The sequence below is a fragment of the Vicugna pacos genome, chromosome 23 (assembly GCF_048564905.1).
Source record: "Vicugna pacos chromosome 23, VicPac4, whole genome shotgun sequence".
Taxonomy (NCBI): domain Eukaryota; kingdom Metazoa; phylum Chordata; class Mammalia; order Artiodactyla; family Camelidae; genus Vicugna; species Vicugna pacos.
Window position 1 is genome coordinate 5,562,932 of NC_133009.1, and position 19,102 is coordinate 5,582,033.

The 19,102-nt window shown below is 57.4% G+C and overlaps 1 protein-coding gene across 2 annotated transcripts in view; it reads right to left on the bottom strand.

Annotated features, from left to right (window-relative positions):
* Window positions 1-3,040: 3,040 nt before the first annotated feature.
* Window positions 3,041-19,102, bottom strand: part of TMCC2 (transmembrane and coiled-coil domain family 2) — a 34,249-nt gene continuing 18,187 nt past the window's right edge. The window contains exons 1-4 of one of the 2 annotated variants that reach the window (XM_072948368.1): window positions 14,275-15,551; window positions 5,990-6,930; window positions 4,635-4,770; window positions 3,041-4,379 (exon numbers count right to left, since the gene is read on the bottom strand). In XM_072948368.1, the coding sequence (XP_072804469.1) occupies window positions 4,068-4,379; window positions 4,635-4,770; window positions 5,990-6,930; window positions 14,275-14,301 (1,416 nt within the window). In that variant the 5' untranslated portion in view covers window positions 14,302-15,551 and the 3' untranslated portion in view covers window positions 3,041-4,067. Of the gene's footprint in view, window positions 4,380-4,634; window positions 4,771-5,989; window positions 6,931-14,274; window positions 15,552-19,102 lie in introns of those variants that run through there. The other variant, XM_072948367.1, reaches the window with a different exon arrangement.

The window sequence follows — 19,102 nt, forward strand, 5'->3', positions numbered from 1 at the left end:
CAAACCTCCTCCTTCCAGCTCCATCAGGAGGTTGGCTTCCACCCTTCAGCCTGAGGGACCACTGCTGGCCACTTTCTGGAGCCCAGCCCCAGCCCCATCACTGAACAGGTCAGAGCCCTCCCTGGGGCCCCAGATGGCCCAGCAGCATCCTGACAGGTGTCTCCCCTAGGGAGAGATCTGGGGGTGTGGGGGGCAGACATTCTCATTTGACATCTCTGAGCCTCACGAATGCCCTGCCACTTGAGCAGCCCCAGGCATCCTTATTTCAGATACGGAAACAGAGGCCCACGACCTCACTGCCAGCACCAAGCGGCTGAGGCTCCAATCAGACCTGGGCTTTCTGATGCTGAGCCCCGCGTGCATACCTGGGCCCATGGTCTGGAGGAGGGAGGACCCCACGCACTGATTTACTCACAGGACCAGGGTGGAGGCAGCCGGCTGAGCCAGGCAGGCCTCCTCCAGTCCTGTTTCAGCAGTCCTGACTCCTTGGGCCTGGGCGGGCTTTGTCTGAGGCTTAGAGGAAAGGTGTCTGGAATAAACAGGCTCTCGAGCTTCTGGGTCTCCAGGAGTTGGAGGCCAAGACCTGCTCAGTTCTGCCCTTGAACGTCCCCCTGACCTCAGGAAGGAGGATGAGTTGTGATTGCCTTGGGTTAGTCCCTTACTCTGTTCGAGGCACCAGGCTGAGGGTTTTTTGTTTTTTTTTTGGTAGGGGGAGGTAATTAGGTTTATCCCAGAGGAATTACTGGGGACTGAACCCAGGCCCTCATGCATGCCAAACAGGCACTCTACCACTGGAGCTGTACCCTTCCGCCCAGGCTGAGGTCTTGACATGCAGGAGGGTATCCTCTCCTGCACCCCTTACCTGTGAGCCAGATGTCCTTTGCTTTCCTATCAGCAGAGGAGACTCACTTGAGATTGTTGGAACCTTGCCTAAGGCGAGTGGCAGCGCTGCGATTTGAACCCAGGTCCATGCTCTTAAATTGAAACCTGGACCTCACTTAAGGGCCCTGCTGCTGACAGGGAACTTAAGCCTGCCACGTGCATCTGTCCATGTGCCCTGGGTGCAGCTCCCCTCCTCTCCCACCCTGTGGTCCCAGGTCTCTCCTCTCCCCAGAATCACCCTCAAGTAACCTGGAGTGGTGGGGTAGGGGGAGGTCACCACCCTCTGTCCTGTGCTGTCTGAGGGCTTCCGTGTTTGCCCAAGGCTGCACCTGCCGCAGTTCCACTGTTTCCACAAGGCTGGCAGGGAGCGCCAGCTCTGCACAGGCACAGCACACATGCCCGCTCCTAGCCAGCCACCTGCCCGCCAAGTGCTGTTGGAACTTAAAGCAGCAAGTCCCGGCAGAGATGAATTCTCAGCTGCTCCCACCCTGGGCCACTGAGGCTGCCGAAGTGTGCCAGCAGGCTGAGCCCTCTCAACCCCAGGGTGGGGCAGGGATCTGCAGGACGGACGCTCTAGGAAAAAGCCTGCCTGTTGGTCTTGCAGTCTGATGGAGGGTGGTCCCCTGCCGAGGCCACCCTGATCCAATGTCTCACGCTGTGACCTCGGGTGGGAGAGGCAGGCAGGTCCAGAGTTGGTAAGTCATCCCCTTTCTAGAGTGGAGAGAGGCTCAGACATAAATAAGGAAGGGCAGTGACTCTCAGAGGAATGAAACTCAACTCCCAGCTGGGCCAAGTTTTGCTAGAAACTGCTTGTCATGAAGAGGCAAGCACAGGGCCTACTTGTTCAGTCCTTTTTCGCAGAAGACGGCTCTGTACCTGGGGCTGGGCTTCTCTCTCCTTGGCCTGCTTGCTTTGCAGCCTCGGGATCAGCTGAGAATGTCCCTTGCCCACTTCCCTCTTCCCTTCTCCCTTTCAGCGTGTACTGTGGCTGGCAGTGACATTTCAGAACCAACACAGGGAAGGCACCTGACCTTGGGGAGGAATGTGGGAAATGTCTGCAGCCTGGGGCAGCCACCCCCCACCTGGGGCCTAGGAATGTAGGCTCCCAGCCCAGCAGCCCGCGGCCCCCAAGGGACGTGTTGTGCCTGAGGTTGGAAGAGAAGGGGGTGCAAGGTCCAGCAGTGACATTGTTGGAAGGCCCCATAAGGTGACCTGGTAAAACTACACGGTTACAGAGGGCGAAGATGGACTGTCCATGCCATCCTCTTGGTGGCACCAGCACAACACTCTCTCTGATCCAGCTAAGGGCGTGGTCCCTGACTCCTGGAGTCCCCTCAAGCCCGAGGCCGAGGATACAGCTGTAACTTTTGACTTCTCAGACCTATAGAATCACAGAATGTCAGAGCCTTTTGCAACTAGCAGCGACAGCATCCATCCACATTACAAGCATGGAAAGTGAGGCTCAGAGAGATGGGAACTGGCCATAGGTGCACGAGTTATGGGTCAGGGCTCTGGGGTAGGTGCTTCCTTCCCCACCCCTCCTACTTCCATGAAGCCGAGGGCCACCATCTCCTTCTCCCAGGAGGGAGACTCAGGTGAGCCCACCAAGCTTCCATGGGGTTCCTGCTGGGAATCCAGTGCCGTTTGTGGGTGTTTTGAACTGTCAGGGATGGGAGATTCAGCCCCAGAACAGACAGTGAGGGCCTAGCCTCTATGCTCAAGGCCATGTTCCAGCTCCTGCTGAGCAGGTGATCTCTGCTGTGACTGGACAGCATTGATAAGGCCAAACTTTGTGACTGAACTCCAAGCTGTTGAGTAAGGATTCTGCTGCCCTCTCGTGGACACAGCTGGGTATGACTGCCGTCATCCAGGTCTCCAGAAGTTTATCTTCTCCAACCTAAGGAAATTGCTCCCAATTCCCCTCCTCCAAGAAAGCACTCCAGGGGTGGGCATAACCTCCCTTTCACCTAGGCCAGAGCTTTGGCTGCGTGAAGCAACTGGGAAGGGTGGATGATGCCTTGTTCAACATCAGATCCTGGAGGAAGAAGGTCTCAGGCCAACAGGTGAGGGCCAGTCTGTGTTCCCCAGAATGCTTGAGTGCTGGGAGAGATTTGGAGGTTTCCATGGAAACAGCCTAATCAGCCAACACTAGACAGGATGGTTTGAAAATTTAGAGGATATTTATTTCTCGGGAAGGTCCACAACAGCTGGCGGGCACCACCCTCCCCTGCTCCAGGGGATTTCCCTCTCGCGTTCTGAGAGAGCCCCTCTCTTTGTGGAAGTGCCCGTGGGGAGGCTGGGCTGTGGACAGAAACCATACACAACACTCCAGAACCTTAAAAAATACAGCCACAAACAGCCTCCCCCACACAAACACACACACAGAATAAACAGACGTATAAAAGAGGCTGAGGGGCTGCTTGGGAGGGCGGGGCTGGGGCTCCGCCCCACTTCTCCCAGCAAGGATTATCCAGAGCTAAATGGCATGGAAGTGCCTGACAGCCGAGAAGCAGCCTGGGCTTCAGAGAGGGGGTGGGGGCTGGGGGGCAGGACCCCTCCCTGGAGCTCAGGGGGATAAGGTACAAAGGAACAAACAAATAAATAAATAAATAGAACCCTAAGGGCTTGGGCTGAGGCTCAGGGCCCCTGGGGCCTCTTCCCCTGAAGAGAGCAGATCCAGTGACAGGCAGCAAGAATAACAGGGGAAACACAAATCCGAAGCCACCTGGCTTCCCGAACCTGCACCCTTCAGACCCCAGAAGGGCCTGACCCAGAGCCCAGCCTCAGATCCGCTCTGGAGGGAGGAGGGGTGGGCTGGGGAGCCTCCCTGGGGCCAGTGGAGACCCCCTCGCTCTCATGCCTCCATCCTGACCATCTCCGTACGAGGGAACCAGAGCTGCCTCCTCAGATGGCCCGTCCCGGCGTCCTCTGCTCCATTTGGCCACGACGTCCCCACTGCCTCCAGCCGGGGTCGCACTTAAGGCTGGCTCCCTTCAGGCCAAGAGGGAGAAGGCATTGGACAGAAGAAGCAAGAACAGAGAAGGAGGCAGAAGTTGCTGGAATGGACAGTTTGGGCAGGAGGCCAAACTGGATGCATGAAGAAGTCCAAGGGACTCAGGCATCCCAGGGTTCCCCCTGGAGAAGCGTGGGGGCTGGGGAGAGCACGGGGTCGGCCGGCCAGCCTCTCAGCTGGGCAGCAGCACGTGCTCCAGGAGGTAGGTGAGGGAGTCCCAGTGCTTCCAGAGGAGGAAGAGGACGAGGACCAGGAGGGCGGTGCTGGTGGTGCGCAAGCGCGTCTTCATGAGAGGCGTGATGAAGTTGGCGATGGTGGACACGAACACCAGCAGCACGGCCATGAGCGCCAGGATCACGTTGATGAACTTGCCCAGCAGCGCACGCGCGTTGGCGTTCTCCACGCCCTCCAGCTGTACCACCTGCTGCTGCTGTTGCTGCAGCTCCAGCTTGGTGACCCGGGTCAGGCAGGACTCCACGGCCTCCTGCAGGGACGCAAGGGGCGGGTGCACGACAGCTCAGGGCACGGAGGCCCCCGGCCTGAACCCTACCTGCCCCTCTGAGGAGGTGACAATGCACAGGCTGCCCCTCGGAGGCCAGGCAGGGTAGAGGCTGATCAGCTGCAGCTGGGGGCCAAGTCCTTTAAAGATGCCAGTTTGGGGAGGACGGGGAAATGAAGTCTTGAATAAGGGGACAGGGAGGAGCTGGCCCACCCCTGCTTCCCCTTGAGGCCACCGTACCTGGATGTCCCGAGCCCTCTCGTAGGACTGGTAGGCCACCTTCTCCTCCATGCTGGCCAGCTCCTGCTTCAGGTTGGTCATCTCATTCTGGTGAAGCTCAGTCAGGTCGTTGAGTTGCTCCTCCAGCCGCTCGTACCTGGCAGAGGGGGAAGGTGGACACCAGTCCTGGCTCCCCGAGCCTCCCATCTCCCCTGTGGGTCAATTTCACTCATTTTCAACAATGACTCGACCCAGCCCTGTCCAATTTGAACAGCGATGACAATGAGAGCTACTATGTGCACAGCACTTCTCATAGAAGGCTCTGTGCTGGGCACTTTATCCACATTATCTCACAGGATCCTCACCACAACCCCACGAGGTAAGTACTAGTGTCATCCCCACTTTACAGATGAGAAGACTGACACACAGAGAGGCTAAGGAATTTGCCTGAGATCATACAGCTCAAGAATGGAGGAGTCAGGGATTGACTGACTTCAACAACCTGGGCCCTTGAGTCCTGGGCTAAAGGCTCTCCTGGGTGTCAGGGATGCAGGGATATACAGAGACAGTCCTTGCTCTGAAGGCACAAAATCTCAAAACATGTCTATTCTATAGGGGTAGTTAATTTTCAGGCAGGTTTCTCCCTTAATTTTCCAAACCGTCTTTACATATATAAATAGAACAAGAAGTGCTAACTAAGAAAAAGAACCCTAAGACTCCCAGGGAGCAAGGGCCAAATGCCACTCGAGAGGCACTGAGGAAAGGAGCAGAGCAGGCAGAGGGGAAGGAGGGGACCGGAGACCCCAGCTCGATCCCAGGCTGACTCAGGAGCTTCGGCTGGATGCTCCCGTGGACCACGCCAGATACCCGCAAAAACTGTGCCTTTACAGGCTTGGACTCAATTCTCACAAACCCTATGAAAAGGGATTCACGTTGTTCCCACTTCACAGGCAAAGGCACCAGGTGCGGAAAGCATTGAGAATTCTGCTCAAGGAAAAGAGTAAATAGTAGAGCTGGGATTTGAATCCAGGTAACCTGGCCCCAGAGTCAGTGTTCTTAACCAGAGTTTCCCCAGATAAGAGGCCACGTAGCTGGCCCCTGCCTCAGTTTCCACTTTTGCAACAATAACCACATAACCATCAAGTAGGGATGCTCAAAGCTCCTGAGACAGGCAAAGCCTTCCTTCCATAAGCCCCATAATCCTGTCTTCCAGCTGCCCTGGAAGCTGGAGGAAGGCTCCCCGGGGCCTTTTCCGGGCCCCTTCCAGCAGCCCAGGACACTTCCAGATGCTCCTCCACCTGCCTCCACCACCGAGTCCACCCGGTGCGCAGCACCTCTCCGCAGCGGTGGGCAGTGTGGATGGAGGTGGCACCCACCTGTAGCGCTCCTCCTGCAGGCACTGGGTCATGTAGGTGTAGTCCCTCTGTAGCTGGGCCTTCAGGTCCTCCATCGAGTCCTCCAGGTGGGACTGGCCCTCCTTGATCTCCCGCAGCTCCTCCAGCAGAGCGTCCAGGTTTCCGGGGGCTCCATACAGCACGTTGGACTTGGGGCTCCCCAGTGCCGCCGCTGGCCCAGCCCCCGAGTTGCTGCCCGCCCCGGCCGAGCTGGCGCTGGCACTGGAGCACTCGTCATCACTGCCGTACTTGGGGCTGGACACGAGTGTGGCGCTGCCGCTCAGCGCCCGCGCCGCCTCCTCGGGGGGCCCGTCGTCCAGGGGGTCCTTCAGGTGGGCGATGTTGTCAGCGCTGCCAAACTTGTTTCGGATGAGGCTGGCGAACTCCCGGGGCTTGGACACCACGGCGGTGTGGGTGGCCTGCGAGAGGCCGGAGAGGCTGCCCTTGACGCCCTCCACCACGCCGCCCCCGAAGCCGCTGATGCCGGCACGCATGTTGGCGCCCACGTCCTTCAGCCCCTGCTGCATGTCCCGCAGCACGTCCTTGGGCTGCCGCGACAGCCCGTTCTGCTCGATCTCCTTCAGGCGCCGGCGGTAATGCTCCAGCTTCTTGTGCAGCTGGGCGATGGTCTGGGCCGACTTCTGGTTCTTCTTCTCGAACACCTGCTTGATGCGGGACACCTGCTGCTTGTCCGCGTTGTTGGCCAGCTTCAGGTACTCCGCCACGTTGTCGTCCCGCGCCTCCTGCTCGATCTTGATCTGCTCCGTGATCTTCAGGATCTTCTGGTGCAGGTGGTCGATGGCAGCCTTGGTCCGCTGGGGGTCCGGGGCCCCGTCTGGCACGTCCAGGCTGATGGGGCCGTCAGTGTCACCATGGCCGGGGCCGCCAGGGAGGCTCAGAGCCACCAGGTCCCCCTTGTCGACCTGGGGAAGAAGGCCAGCAGAGAAAGTGTATGTAAGTCGTGAAACCAAGACCTGCAGGGGTCTCCCGTGTGCCGCTGGTCACCTCTGGACTTGGTTTCACCGCCTGGAAAACGGATGCAGGTTGAACAGGAAACTTGAGGAAGAGTCCAAAAGATTGACAGCAATGACAACAGTGTTCCTCACAGCTGCCATTTAGGAAGGGCTCCCTCATCTGCTACCTACCTGATCCCCATAACATCCCTAAAATGCAGGCTAAGCAGACCTGCTCCTCCTTCAGCCCAGAGAGCTCAAGCAAGTTGCTCAGGGACACACAGCTGCAGGAAGACAGAATCTGTAGCCCAGAACTCTTACTGCCTCATCACATGGACCAAGCAGGTCTGAGGCTTCACCAGAGTCACGGGGTCGCTTCTCAGGGATGAGACACCCTGTCCCTCTGGACTCAACCTCCCCACAAGGCTCCTGCCTAGAGTGGGCCTCTTCCTCAGAGCTAACCAAAGCCCTCACTTCGGCCCCACGCAGGCACAGGAAGCAACCCCTGCTCTCCCCTACCCGAGCTCCCCCAGGGCAGCTCAGCGGGTCACTCGCCTCTGCTGACACCTCTCCCTGCCCTGCCATTACCTTCCAGCTCTCCGGAGTTGTCAGCAACCTCTTCCGCTTCATAGGGTGGGAGCACCCAGCCCTGCCTAGTCTCCCAGAACTGGAAAAGGAGCGCATCCCCACCCGCCTGCTGGCCCGGTCCCCGAGGGCTCAAGCCCCAGAAGCAACCCACAGGCCGAGTGAAGCAGGGTCCAGGCTGGAGCCTGGGGTACTGGCCGCCCAGCGTGGAAGGGGGCGGATGTGCAGGAGGGAGAGGACGCGCCTTTTCCCCCCACCGCCAGCAGGCAGGCAGGCAGGCAGGCTTCCCGAGTGCATCAGGGTGGCACAAAGCAGGAGCAGAGAGACTGAGAAAGGACCGGGGGCAGGGAGAGAGAGGAAGGAAAGGTCACAGAAGATAGGAAAGATGGAAAGCAAGGTCGGATGAACGTGGGCGGGCCTGGAGCCCCACTCTCCCAGGGCGGGACCCCCTCAGCCTGCTGGAGGATCTCTGTCCGCAGCCGAGTCCCCAGCGTCTTATCGCCACGCAACAACGGAAGCAGCAGGAAATGGCTCAACCTCATGTATTTTTACACACTGCACACCCCAGTACGGTCAGGTCATTTGCTCTTTATATGCACGGTGAGGGGGGGTAGTGTGGGGGAAGGGGTTAAACACAAAGAAAGTGCCCCCAGCTCACCGGAAACAGCCCGGGCCAATTGTAGGCAGAAGTCACTGGGCTCCACTTCGGCCAAGGTGCAAAGTTATTGGAAAACGCTGTTAAAACAACAGCCCTGCCAAACCCAGGGCCAAGAGAGGGTGGCTTCTCTGTGGGCTTCCTCTTCGGCCTCTTCAGGTCACGGTTCCATCCCTTCCCATCCCTCCTGAAGTCAGGTCTCTCCTCTGACATGTGCTCTCGGGCTCCCCTCATGTCCCCCTGCCCTCCCGCCAGGTGCTTACACCTTCAGGACCTCATATACCAGAGGAACCAATTCCTTCTCCCTTCCATGACCTGTCCCGAGGTCTACTTGCCACACCAATCTGACTTAAAACTGCATCCTGCAGTTAAACCCCTTCCTCCCGCACTTTTCCCAGCAGTGACGGCAAACCACTCATCTCTCAACTTTCCTGACCCTCGGTGTTCCCACCTGTAAAATGAGGGTAATCATAGCTAGTCTCAGGCCCTCGGTGAGGGTTACCCAAGATGACGTCCAGCGAGCACTTGGCCCCGTGCGGGTCCAGGGCGGCACTCATGAATGCTGTCTGGGTCTGACAGCACAATTTTTTTGTCCTTTGTGCAGTGGAGGAAATGAAGTTGATTTACAAGATCACACCAACAAATTTACTCAATACTGATATTGCGATCAAGATATTGAACCAGACAAAATTAAATTCTATACGCAACACACAGCTTCTGATGTTAAAGAACTTGACCCTCTTATAAGGCCACTGTGCTTTCCAAAGACACTCGACACTTTCCCTCTTCCCATTCTCTTCATGGGGAAAAAAAAAACAGCCAGAAAATGAGTGGGGATCTGGTTGAGCTCAGCCAGGCCACAGGCTCATCTTTATAACGAGGAGTGCGTGGGTCCCACCTACTGGGAGGAGCTAATGAGACAGGGATGCGAAAAGGCTGTGAAAAGCAAAAGTGCTTTGGACTATTTTACACTTTGGGAGTGTAAAATAGCAAATCTCCCGCCTGTCCTGGCTCCAGTTTGGCAGCTTGGAGCCTTTTCCCCTTCAGTTTGGCAGTTGTCTAGCTTACAAATGGAAAAGCAGAGTTGAAGCTGGCTGTGAAACACCACGAATGAGAGGAGCACAGGCACTAGGGGAAAACCAGCTGGGCCTGCCCCCACCACCCACCGCCCCTCTTCTCTGCCCTGGGGCCCAGACTCAAGCGTGGGGGTCCTGCAGGACACCCGCTCCTTCCTGCCCCTCCACAGAGGCCTATGATGCCTGGAGCCTGCGGAAAACAGTCTGGAGGTTCCTCAAAAAGTTAAACATAGATTTACTGTATGATCCAGCAATTCCATTCCCAGGTGTGCACCCAAAGAATTGACAAGGGGTATTCAAACAAGAACTTGTACACGTACGTTCAGAGCAGCACTATTTACAATAGCCAAAGGGTGGACACAACTCAAATGTCCACTCATCAGTGAGTGGGCAAACAAAATTGCTAATATTCCCACAGGGAGTACTCTTTGGCTATGAAAGTAATGAAGTACTGGTCAGTGCTGCAACACAGATGAACCCTGAGAACATCAGACTAAGTAAAAGAAAACAGATACTAAAGGTCACATATTGAATGATTCCACTTATATTAAAAGTCCAGAATAGCGGGGAGGGTATATATAGCTCAGTGGTAGAGTGCATGCTTAGCATGCCTGAGGTCCTGGGTTCAATCCCCAGTTCCCCCATTAAAAATAAATAAATAAATAAACCCAATCCCCGCCCTGTTGGAAAAATTAATTAATTAACTAAATGTCCAGAATAGTTAAATTCATAGAGACAGAAGGCAGATTAGTGACTGCCAGCGGCTGGGGAAGGGAGTAATTGGAGGGTGGGGTGTGACTGCTTAATGGATAAGGGTTTCCTTTGGGGATGATGAAAACATCCTGGAACTAGACAGAGGTGATGGTTGCACAACCCGGTGTGGAAGGCCAGGGTCCTCCAACTGCCAGCCTGGGCTCAGGTCCAACTGGGAGGGTATCTGGGTCCTTCATCTTATGGTCACATTTTCAGTACAGCAGAGGCTCCTTCTAACTCACTCCCAAGCCCTGTCGGGTTGGGCATCTAAAAAGAGGAGCAATAGAGATGACTGAGCTCCCGAGCACCAGCCGGCGAAAACTCCCCGGGTCCCCCAGCCTGGAGTGCGGCAGTGGGTGGGCTACGATGGCCCCACTGCCCCTCTCTCATATCTACCACAGAACCTCACATGGCCCAGGCCGCCCAGCCGCCAGCAGCATGGCCTCCTCACCCCACTCTCCAGCCTGAGAGGGGCGGGACCCTCAGGTACGCGACCCCGGGAGGAACCCCCATGCACAGGTGGGAGAACCGTGGAGGGTGGGCCACGCTTCTTCCGTAATACCTGTCCGCACAAGGCAACCTGGAGGCCACCCGTGCTCCCTGCTCAGGGCGCCCACCAGCCAGGGCTGGGGTCACGGACACTGCTCTACACACAGACTGAGGTCCAAGAAGTGCTGATGAACATCTGGAAGAGCTAGAGCTGGGACGTTGTCTGAAGTGCCCAGGGCCCAACTTTCCCTATGCGCTTCCCTGCTCTGGTGAGACCCACCCACGGTCCACACGCCCCTGGGAGCACCCCCTCCACGAGGCCTCAGGGCACCGTGCACTCTCCTCCCTGCCCACTTCCAGCAGCTCCGAGCAAAGCCGGATTAGGCTCACCGCCAGTTTACAGGACTCCGGCCCCAGCTCCCCTGGGCCCCCCGGGGCTCCCACCTCCTCCCAGGCCTGAGCGCACATCCCTGTGTCAGCCCGGCCCAGACACGGGACATGGCTCTTCCGCTCACACGCTGGCCCTGCGGCCTGGGTCCCTGAGGCAGACACTGTGGGGACAGAAGGGTCCAGGCTTACCCAAAGCTCCTCGGTGCAGAGGGGAGGGCATTAGCCACGTGAACTGTGAAATATGGGTCAGGATCTATTTCTCCAGCAACAGAACAAACACATAAACATTCTCTGAGATGTATCAACAACCACACGTGTAAGGAGTGTGTGCTCCACACCTGTGTTCCCAGGTTCCCAAGGGACCGCACAGGGCTCCCAGCCTGTGGCTCCCCTCCACCGGGACAAGCAGTCCCTGCCTGCATTTACAAAGTCTCCTGTCAGGGTCCCCAGAACAAGCTGACACGAGAGATGGGGCCTTCCCCATCCTACCCGCCTGCTCAAGGGGTGGAAAGCTCACACTCCAGTCACTCTGAGGGGAAAAAAATAAAGGAAAAAGATGGAAGAAAAGACAGGGAAAGAGCTTTGGGATCCCTGGGTTCCCCTTTAGGAGGGCAGGGTGGCTCCATCATCCTGGGACAGGTGGCCTGAAGGTCCCCTCCCAGGGTGGAGAGCAGTGGAGTTGGGTGTCAACCCTGCCTCGTCTGTGGGTCTGGCCAAGCGGGCTGAGGTCCACGCAGGGTGCAGCTCCTGAGCAGGGCCTGGGCTGCAGTGGCCAAGAGCCCCACGGGTGAGTGTGCCAGGGCTGTCGGGCCCGCGTGACTCAGCAGAGATGCTTCCATCTGCTGACTTCTGGCCCCGTGACTCTGACTTGGGCGCCCTTCTCAGGATGGAGAACACACAGATTCCCCTCTTCTACAAGAGGAAAAGCGAGGTAAGCCAGGCCAGGAGGGAAAGGAACAGTATAAAACCCTCCGCCAAAGGCCATTTGACCCGATGTTGGAGCTGGCAGGGAGGCAACTTGACATCTTCCACACCAACCTGACATTCCAACCCTCGATCCTGGAGGGAGGGGCTGCCCCCATTCTCCCAAGCCAGCAGGCACAGCCCGGGTTTTTCTCTTCCTGGTGGGGACATGCAGGCAGTACAAAGCCACTCAACCCCAGCTCTGGAGGCATTGTCACAGCTGATCGAAGCACTACCAGGTGGGGACAGGTGGGGGAGGGAAAGGCACCAGCCCATCCAGCGGTTCCACCGGTGCCTGGGAGCCTAAGTGGCTTTTCTCCAGGGGACAGGGAGGCAAATGTCTAGAGAAAGGGGTACACGCAGGGCAGTGTGCACACCTGGGTCTGTTCACTGGGGCACAGTCGGGTGAAAAACTGCAGCGAGGCCCAGTCCCATCTAGGGGATTCGAGGGCAGGTGCGTGAGGGCCCTAGCTCTTCCTGTGGTGCCCCTTCCCTCGTGGCATGCAGGCCCTCGGCGGCCTTATAAGGAATTTCGCGCTGCTACAAAGGACCGCAGGATACAGCACACAGATTCATCGTTTCAGGCAGGACCTACGATCTCCAGGCAGCCGGGCACGGGGTGGAGGCTTCAGGGAGCCCCCTCCTGCAGCCAGCAAGTGCTTCTCTCACCCTGATCCTAAGGGCAACTCTCCCTTCCTGGCAGAGCAACACTATGCTCATCTAGCCCTTGGATTCCAGTCCTTTCCATTAGGTCCACCCCTTGGTTCGGGTCAAAACCACACCCTCTGCTCAGCCGCCTCATTCCCTGCCAGGCTGAGAACAATGCCCTGTTGTTCACACAAATGTCCTGCAGTCCCCTCTGCCTCCTCACACCCACGTCCCTGGCCGGACCCCTGGAGCTGCCAGCCCACCTTGGGGCCTCCTCCATTCTCCATCCTCTGAATTTTCCAAAAGCTCCAAGCACCCAACACTTCGCTGCTTCTGGGCCCTCCCGCTGTCCACTTGGGTCGTGCTCACTGGGCGTTCACACTCCCCTCTGCCTGTCACTGTTCCTCTGTAAACAGAGGTGGCCCCAACCAGGAGCACCCCTTCCATGTTATTTCACATCAGCTCTTCTGGCCCCAAGCAGAGTGACACATGGCCACTGGTTTCTGCAGGTGTCTGTGCCAGGGTTCACCTGTTTTCCTGCACAGCGTCCCTTCACCCAACCCTGGGGCCCCCTCCCGGCACCCGTCAGCCGAGGCCTGGAGGCCTGGTGTTTGCCCCTCCTCCCCTCTACCAACCACAAAGAGTTCTCTATAGTGGAGAGGAGAGGGGGTTGCACCCTGAGAGACCAGGGGAGATGGGCATGGCCCGCCTGACTAACTGCAGAAATGGCTTTCTCCCATCCCGTAACCCCGCCCCCATCCCCACCAGGGCCTCACCTGTGCGGGCACCGTGTCCCGAAGCCGCGCCTGTGACAGGGTGCCCGGGGCTCTGAGGCCCCAGCTTTCTGCCGGCTGTGCCAGGCCCCCAGGGTCACAGTCCTTGGGCAGCACTGGACTTGCCAAGGGAAGCCGGGGTCGGCGAGCAGGTGTGCCCGAGCTCCCAGGCTCTGCGGCCGCCATCGCCAGTCTGAGGCCCAGCCTGGGGATTAGGGGCGGATTGCTCTGGGAGATTTCCCCCTCCCCGGGGCTCACGGCTGCTCCTTCCCGTCTGGGAGGGGAAGGGAGGGTCACCCAGCGGGTGGACCAAGCCTTCATGAGATGCCCCCCACCACTCTGCCCATCCTCAAGTCCAGCAGCTGCCACTAGTGAGTCCCATGTGCACAAGGACACCCAGGTGTGACAGGCCACAACTTCTGCCTGGGAGGTGGGGCAGAGGGGGCCCAGGGCAACACATGCACCTGCATCTTTCATCCACCCAGAAGGACGCCCCGCCCCTCCACTCCCCTCCTGCATGCCCACAAATGCCTCTCAGCATCAGAAGCCTCTCTCACAAACAGTCCCATCCACTCCCTTCTTCAGCCTCAGAATGGAAGTGGGCCTCCCAGCCAGGCTTCCAGGAAGGAGAAAAGCTCTTCAAAGCCAAAAAGGCTGGAGCCTGGAGGAGGCTCCCTGGTAGATTCTCACACAGCCAGCTCAGCCTGGAGTCCTCTGCCTCTTTCCCTGCTGCCCTGCCCAGTGGCTAAGGCACCATCACTCCCAAGACTTCCTCCCTATTCCAAAACCGCCCGGAGGGACCAGAAAGCAGCCAGCCTCGCCAGGAGATTTCCTCTCCTCTGAGATCCTGGAAATCCACTCTCTGCTTTGGACACCACTGCAGCCACTTCCCCTCCAGCCCCTGCTTCCTGTTCCCCACCCTCCTCCCCTCAGCACTGCCTGGGCAAAAACACCCAAGATAAAATATGCATGGCAAACTCACAGCCATCTCTTCCTCCTTGGACTTCATCTTGACAGTCCTTGTGGGAAATCCTGTGAGTGGCCAGCAGAGGGGGCGAGAGGTCCGCAGTTGGGAAGCACAAGCTGTGAGGATGGCACCGGGGCGGCCAGCAGAGTGCAGGGGGCTGTCTGCTGGGCGTCTCTAAAGGCAGCTTCCCACAGCAGAATCACCGGTCAAGACGACGCCGATCTTCCACTGACTTGAGCCTGGCAAGGGACTCAGGGCTTAAATACTAAGGGTCGGCGTGGATCACGCTGACGGGGCGGTCCCAAGTTCAAGAAGGTGCAGGGAGATAAGGGCCCAGGGCTATCTCTAGGGCCCAGTGCCAGGGCCCTCTGCCAAAACTCCAAGAGGAGGAGTTCCCCCCACCCTAGGCACCGGGAAACCTTACAAACATTTGCGGTGGCCAATGACTTAGGGTTTGTGAGGATAGGAACACGTGGGGTCAGGGACACTTCCGGCAGAAACCCGTGTCTGTAAATGACCTCCCTCCAACGGTACTTGATTTTTACTTTGCGCTTTGACACTGTGCACTGTTCATGTGGTATAAACAAGTCAGGTCTCACTGCCCCTAGAAGGCAGGGATCAGATCTTAACTGTATCTGGGCCCTTCACTGTGCCGAATGTAAGACTGACCCCACTTCGTATTTAGGTCTGTACAGTGACTGCCTGATCCGTCTCACTGAGCTGTGACAGAAAGCAGTCCATCTCCTACAGTCCTGCCCTAGGGAGCCACAGAGGCAGCCTGGCCTCACACGCAAGACACCCCTGCAATGCCCCTCTCCTTTCTAGGCTCCACCAAGTGAAGATTTGTAACCTTTCCTAACAAGCAAAACAGAGGGAGGGGAAAATGCATTAGGCAGGGGCGGGAGGAGCCTGGGGCGAGGAGGGGGCTGAGAGGGCTGAGCCCTGGGACCCTCATGGCCCCTCACGGAGTCTCACTCCCACCTACCCGGGCTCATGAAGGCTCAGAAGCCCCAGAAAGAGGTTCCTTCAAGGCCTCATTGCACCACCAAGATGACTCTGGGGAGAGTCACCCCCAACACGGCCTATGACATCTCTCCAATGGGAGGGTCAGCTCTCCTCCAGGAACAACTCACCCACAATCGCTAAAGAGCAGGAAGAAGGCAAGCAGGGCTCAAGGTGGACAAGTAGTCTGCTAAGAGAAAGGGGACAGACAGGAACAGGGGGTGTCCGCCAGGTAAGCCGGCAGGAGAGGGGTCCCTTCTCCTCTGGAGTCTGCCCTTGTCTTTACATGTCTGAAATGTTCTCCAATCTGCCAAGGACGCAGAGCTTCCTGCTCCGGTGTGGGGAGCAGCAGCCCGAGGCGTCATGATGCCCTGGGTTTGGGTCTCGGCTCCACACTTGGTCAAGTCAGCACAGGCTGGGAGACTCAGCATCCACAACCGCGCTGGGAGGAGTGCGTTAAGGTGGGGCCGGGAGAGCCCCTGCGGGGGGGGGGGGGTGGGGAGGGAACAGGTCGCAGGAAGACCGCTCACTCCTGGGCGCCGGCTCTGCCTTTCAGCGGCAGGGCTAGAGGGTCTGGGTCAGAAGGCCGGCTGTAAACCATCACCCCGCCGCTCGCTAGGGATGCGGCCTCCACAGGTCCTGCAGGTGCCCCTTCACAACTGCAAGGGGAGGCGGCAGCACCCACAAAGCTGCAGCCGGGAGGAAGAGGTCTGAGGGGTGAGACTGGTGCATCAGGAGACAGAGGAGAGGGCAGATGAGCTAAGCCCTGGAAATTCTGCAGCTGAGTCTCGGTTTTCTTAGTTGCAAAATCATACGTTATCTCCAGGGCTGTAGTGAGGCTCAGATGGGAACGTGAGTGAAAGCGGCTGACACATCGCAGGTTTTATTGAGATAGATGACTAGTCCTGAGGTTCCTTCACATGTGGATGCACGCACACACCCCACTGTCATTCTGGGAGGCGCCAGGAAGACTTTGTCTGGGATAGAAAGAGCCAAAAAGTAGCTACATATGGAGCCAAGTTGAGAGGGTGGCAGGCAGACATGGGAAGAGCTGCACTGAAGCAACAGGGCCTGGAAAGACACTGGCCACCAAGCGATTGTCCTGCAGAGAGAAGGTGCTGCTGGGTTACCACCACCAAGTGTACACCTTAGTAACCCTGGCCATGCAGCCACCTCCGGGCTGGCCTAGCCTGGCAGGGACAGGCCCCCTCTGAGCTGGAGCAGGGCAGTCACTGGCCTCACTCCTTCCACTCTCCCAAGTTGGCCTGAGTCTGGAGGCTCCGTGTCCTGGAAGGGGACACCGGAAAGAAACCCAGGTCCTGTCCACGAGGCTCTCTGCATGCCCAGCAGGTCTCAGCCCTCCCTTTCCCCGGGTTCCCCTAGGTTTAGTTTCTCCTCATTTCCAGGCAGTGCCCCCTTCTTTATTTAATGCTCTTAAACATGACATTTTTCTTGTCTCTTCCTTTGCCTTTGTTATTATTTTTCAGCTCACCCTCCCCCTTAAAAAATCTTCCTACTTATTTTTCTTTCTTTTGGGAAAAAAAAAAAGCACAAACCACACACACATTCTGGAGGGGGGAAAATCTGAGAAGTCACAGGCTTTAGGAGCAAAGATGAATGCTGAAAAGCAGCTAAATTTAGTAGCTTCAAATACAAGGTGAGGCCTCAAAAAAATCTCAGGCTCCAAATGTGCTGTGAAAACCTCCCAGTTAGGATTCCTCCACGAACAGCTGGCAGTCACTCAAACGCTCACCTCTTGGAAACAGGAGTCTGAGAAGTGGTCAGTATTAGGAGGTCCCTCCCCTAACACTCACTTTTCGAGCCAGCCAGTAGGTGCGTCTTCTTAGAAACTCACGTTACCAAAGAGCCCTGCTTCCCTCTGGGGACATGCGGGAGGCAAGTTCATCTTCCACGGGGTGAACTAGAGCAACCAAGGTGGGCGCGTTTCCTAGGAGCACGTGGAGAGGCTCGGCCATGTGAGTTGGAAAAGCAGCCAGGAAAGGCCAGAGTGGAGAGAGGTGTGGGGCGTGCACACAGCATGCCACCTTTCAGCTGCTTCCAGGGAGGGAGGAGGCCATCTCTTCTGCCCACTGGTCCTTTGCCCGTCTAATGCCACAGAGACTCCTGATCACGGGGTCCTTCTCAGCCACAGTCAAGAGCCAGATGCTGGGCAGCGGAGAGGACCTCGCACCTGGGTCACTTTTAAGAAAATCAAAATTGGTGCCAGGTGGGTGAAAGAGAGGGACAATCCCATGCCTTCTATAGCCACTCTGTTCCCCTGTGGGAGGGATACTGCGGACAGCCCCAGGACACTGGGGACAGCCCCTCCTCCAGAGAGGAGGCAGTGTCTCCTTTTGGGGCTCTTTTTAGGAAGCAGAGCACCCTCCACCCCACCCTATTTGCCAAGAATAACTTAGAACAATTCCTTTCTAAAAGCAGAGGACTGAAACACAGAACTCTTGGGGCGTCCTGCTGACTCAAAGGCTCAGAGCTTACCAGGAGCTGATATGATTTAACGAGAAATGTACGTGAAAACAGTCTGCAAACTGCAGCACGCTGTTCAATGGCCTGGGGGGTGCCCACAATGCCCTGAACCCTGGAGGAGTCAGTAGACGGCATGGGGACCAGATAATATTTGGGTCTGAAGTCGCCTTCTCAGGCAGTGAAGAAACCTTATATAATGAAGTTAATATTACAGAGCACTTTTCTTTCCAGGGTAGGGTTCGCCTTTCCAGCTACCCGAAGGAGGCCTCCTGGTCACAGTATCACTTAGGATCTGACTTAGCCTCTGCTGAGCATGCTGAATTATTCAGTAGCTCTGGATACCGACCCAGCTCTGGGGTCCCAGTGGTGGGGTGTCTGAAGAGGTGGAAAAGTGTGCAGTGAGCACACTCCCCAAATCTAGACCTGGAGGAAGAGCAAAGAGACAAAAGAAGCAGGGGCATCGGAGTCAGGATGTGGGCACAGGGGCCAGCGCTGCTGGAGGGGTGGGGAGGCAAAGAACAATCAGACAGGCTGCTTGCAACAGGCCAGTGCCTGTCACTGGAAAGAAAAGGGAGGCCGGGGAGGGCTACGGTTCCCAGGAACTTCGCTCACTGCCTCCAGTCCCCACAGCAGCTCAGGAGAACCCTCGGTTCCCCTAGGATCCTGGAAGGAATGCAGCAGGCTGTGTGCACTCATCACTGCTCCTATTTCAGAGTCCTCTGCCCTGCGGCGCATAAACAGAGAAAGCCCAAACTGTGCCTGTGAAAAGAAAGAAGAGGCAGAGCGGGGATCAGGTAAATGATACTGTATTTCCATTGCCTCATCTGGCAGCAGAGGGGACCAGGGTCATGTTTCGCATCTCAGGGATGTGGCAGATCCAGAGAGGAATGTGGCAGATCCAGAGAGGAATGTGGCCAGTGGCTGGGGAGCGCCCATGGCCCGTGCCCACATCACCAGCGCTGGCTTGCCGTCGTCTGGAACCAGACGGCAGAGAGCTCCTCTGGCTGTTGACTATGATCAGCTCTGGCATTGGGGGGCTGATTTCCGAGCCTCGAACACACCTTCCACTGGGACCTGTCCGAGGCTGATGATCCCGAGGGAGAAAGGAGGGGGCCTGAATGACATCTCCCAGCCGGGTCTGGGCTGGCAGCATCTCACCCCCCCACCCCACCCCGGGGCTGCAGAGAGCCACAGGGTCTCCTGCCAGGTTCTGGCCTGAGCTTAGAGACAGGTGAGCTGAGAAGAAATGACATCAGGTCTTGCCAGGTACCTGGGATTCCTCTAACTTTGCTCCGTCTCTGGGGGAGTTTTGTGCTCCTGGGAGCCAGAGCTCATCTGGAGAGCACTGGGCACTTTC